The 3912-nt window shown below is 41.7% G+C and overlaps 1 protein-coding gene across 1 annotated transcript; it reads left to right on the top strand.

The window, feature by feature from the left end:
* Positions 1-2258: 2258 nt before the first annotated feature.
* Positions 2259-3310, top strand: LOC116890101 (olfactory receptor 10H5-like). The gene has a single exon (XM_032890848.1). The coding sequence runs from the start codon at positions 2259-2261 to the stop codon at positions 3213-3215; it is 957 nt and encodes a 318-aa protein (XP_032746739.1). The 3' UTR covers positions 3216-3310.
* Positions 3311-3912: the final 602 nt, after the last annotated feature.

The raw sequence follows: 3912 nt of genomic DNA, 5'->3' as shown, positions 1-3912 counted from the left end.
CAGCTTTGCTATCATCTCTGTAGAAAGGAACTTTCCCCCACAGCATCCCCTAAACAATTCCCTCTTTGGCTATGAACTTGTGCTGTAAGAAAGACATCTTTGTACCCCTCAGTAGCTGACATCCCCCACCCCTTGAAGTGCCAGTCTGTTTGCTATTGCTCTAATCACTGTTGCATTATTTGAAAGGTTTACTCATCTGACTCAGTGTCCTGGAGGGGACTTTCCTTCCTGCTCTTCATAATTTTCAAAGTTTACTTAATTATTCATGGATCTCTTCTCTGTTATGGAAGTTTGTATTGTTAATTTTTCACATTGTCAAAAAATCCAGCTGCAATTTTGAGAGTACATTTTTTAGTTCACCTCGGGATGAATTAATGTTTTTCTATTATAGTCTATCAATATCATCAACTTATATAAATTACCTGTTTTCTGATCCTAGGAGGTATAATTTGTCTCCACAGAGGACTTTTATGAACCAGATTAAGCTAATTCCTATATTTGACCAATTTTGTTGCTATTTTGAATAGAAACAGATTTTGTTTTTACTCTATTACTTTTCAGCTTTGTTGTTGTCATCCCCCAAAAAACACAAGCAGAAATTATTTTATTATTTTTTTATGATACAATTTTTTTTAACTTGAATTTTTTTACATTTCAAATTTATTTTTTTCCAGGCAAACATTATGGATGTTCCCCTCCCCACCCTCCCCCATTGCCGCCCTCCCCCCCAACAGTCTAGTTCACTGGGGTTCAGTCTTAGCAAGACCCAGGGCTTCCCCTTCCACTGGTGCTCTTACTAGGATATTCATTGCTACCTATGAGGTTAGAGTCCAGGGTCAGTCCATGTATAGTCTTTAGGTAGTGGCTTAGTCCCTGGAAGCTCTGGTTGCTTGGCAATTTTATTATATTTTAATTTTTTATTTTATTTTTAATTATAGTATGGGTGGGTGTACATGAGTGCAGGTACCTGCAGAAGCCAGAGGAGTCAGGTGTCCGTAGCTCCTTGTGAGATGCCCAGTATGTGTGCTGGGCTTCCAACTTGGAGCCTCTGAACCTCACCTACCTTCTCTTCAGAGCATGCCACATAATCTTAATATTAGTACACAGCTATTATCATACAAAAATACTTTTAAACAAAATGCGGGTCTTAAATTTCGTTGCTTTTTCTGTTAAGATCCTTTCAATGTTCTTGTATTTCACTTTGATTTAGTTCTTAATAGTTTCCTTTCAATTTCATCCCCCCTCTCTTCTCTTATTTGTGATTGCATGTGTTATGAGTATGATGTATGTGGCTCTAGTGTATGTGTATGTGCATGTGCAGGTGCTGAGGCCAGAGAAGGACTTCAGGTATCCTCTATCACTTTCAAATTATTGCTGTGAGACACTCTCTTACCAAATCAGGTTTAGTTCCTAGCATGCATGCTGAGTGTTCCACAAGTGTTTGTGACTCTAGTTCCAGGGATCAAACACACTCTTTTCACCTCTATAGGCATTTGCATACATATATACATGTGTGTGCACATGTATGTGTGCATGTGCATGTGTGAAACTATGTATTTCTACTCCTGTACTTGTATGTAGTAGCCAGGGATAAAACCTTAGACATCATTCTTCAGATACCATCCACTTTCCTTTCTGAGTCAGGGTCTCTGCTTGGACCTCAAGCTTACTGACAAGGTTATACTGGGAGATTAGTGATACCCAGGAATCTTCCTTTCCTCCACCTGCCCAGTGCTTAGTCCAGAGATTCTAAGTGGAACTTATCACATCCAGCCTTTTAAATGTGGGTTACAGAACTGAACTCAGATCTATTGAATGGCAAACAATCTAACAACTGACTTATATCCCTAGCCCCTTATCATTATTCTTTAATAATGCAGTATAACAGCTATTTATATGATGTGTCTATTGTATTATATATTTTAAGTTATCTAGACATAATTCAAAATCTGGAGAATATCTGCATAACCTATGCATATACCACCTCCTTTTACATAATTCACTTGAGTAGCCAAAGATTTTGGTGCATGTTGGACAGTGTTGGCAGTAATTATTTGCAAATACAACTGTAAAAATACATTTTTTCCAGTTAGGTAGACTAATCATGTTTAGAAAGTTAAATAAGCCTATCAGATATCTTTCTAAAAACAACACACACACACACACACACACACACACACACACACACACATGCACACATACACACTAGCACACCATGATCTTAATTAGTTTCTTATATTCCTTCATCCCTTTCAGGTATGGCTGTCACGTTGGGGCTAAATTACACCTTTGTGTCAGAGTTCATCCTCATTGGCTTCTCTACCTTCCCTCATCTTCAGCTGATGTTCTTCCTGCTGTTCCTGCTCATGTACCTCTTCACACTGCTAGGCAACCTACTCATCATGGCCACCATCTGGAGTGAACACAGTCTCCACACACCCATGTACCTCTTCCTGTGTGCCCTCTCCATCTCTGAGATTTTCTACACCTTCGCCATCATCCCACGCATGTTGGCCGACCTGCTCTCTGCACTTCACTCCATCGCCCTTCTGGCCTGTGCCAGCCAGATGTTCTTCTCCTTCACGTTTGGCTTCACCCACTCCTTTCTACTCACTGTCATGGGCTATGACCGCTATGTGGCTATCTGTCACCCACTGAGATACAATGTGCTCATGAGCCCCCGTGGCTGTGCCTGCCTTGTTGCCTGGTCCTGGGTTGGTGGCTCATTCATGGGGACAGTGGTGACAACAGCCATTTTCAACCTCACATTCTGTGGACCCAATCAGATCCACCATTTCTTCTGTCATGTTCCACCCCTACTGAAGTTGGCATGTGGAGAGAATGTGCTGGAAGTGGCAAAGGGTGTGGGGATGGTGTGCATCACAGCCCTCCTGGGATGCTTTCTCCTCATCCTCATCTCCTATGCCTTCATTGTGGCTACCATCTTGAAGATACCATCAGCTGAGGGTCGGCACAAGGCTTTCTCCACATGTGCGTCCCACCTCACAGTAGTGGTTGTACATTATGGCTTTGCTTCTGTCATCTACCTCAAGCCTAAGGGTCCCAAGTCTCTGGAAGGAGATACTCTGATGGGTATCACCTATACAGTCCTCACCCCTTTCCTTAGTCCTATCATCTTCAGCCTCAGGAACAAGGAGCTGAAAGTGACTATGAAGAAAGCTTTCCTCAACAAATTATTTCTGCAGAACTCCTGAGGAGAATGGCTTACCAGTGGGAATGTAGTAGAGAAAAACTCTTTTGTTCTTCTCCCTTTGTCCTCCCATTCTGTTTCTCTTTTTCTAACATTCTCTTTTGCCCTCTTCTTTTGTTCCTCTCCCCTCTCATCCTCCTCCTTCCCCTTGACCCCTTTCTGTCTTAATAGTTACATGTGTCACACTCCCAAACTTAACCTACCATATACTTTGCCATTTTAGCATTCATACAATCAGTATCTGCCACTTTAGAGCATTTTAATCTCAATTAATCCCCTCCTCTAAATCCTATCTGAGTGTTGTACAAATGTAATCTCAGTACGTGGTAGACAGAGGAGGATAACAAGAACAAGACCAGCCTCAACTATACTATATGGTAAGGGCGTACCTGGTCTATATAATGAGACTCTGTCTCAAAGAGCAGGGAGCTGGAGAGAGATCTTTTGTGTGTTTGTGTACATGCTGGCGTGCGTGTATGTATGAACACAGAGGAGTGTAGTTCATCCAGAGCGCTGTCTACCTTTCTCTTTTCTCTTTTCCTATTCTTTCATTTACTCCCCCCCATCCTCCTCCCCCTTTCCCTCCCCCTTTCTGTCTCCTCCTCTTTTTCTTCATTTTTTTAGTTTTTCAAGACAAGGTTTCTCTGTGTAGTATTGGCTGTTCTGCAACTCACTCTCTAGACAGGATATCTTCGACCTCA

This window comes from Rattus rattus, chromosome 1 (assembly GCF_011064425.1).
Source record: "Rattus rattus isolate New Zealand chromosome 1, Rrattus_CSIRO_v1, whole genome shotgun sequence".
NCBI classification, from domain to species: Eukaryota; Metazoa; Chordata; class Mammalia; order Rodentia; family Muridae; genus Rattus; species Rattus rattus.
Note: the sequence above shows the minus strand (reverse complement) of the source record. Positions and strands in the feature narration are given on the sequence as shown.

Coding starts and splice junctions, on each gene's coding strand:
- LOC116890101 (XM_032890848.1), top strand. CDS start 2,259: ATGGCTGTCACGTTGGGGCTAAATTACACCTTTGTGTCAGAGTTCATC.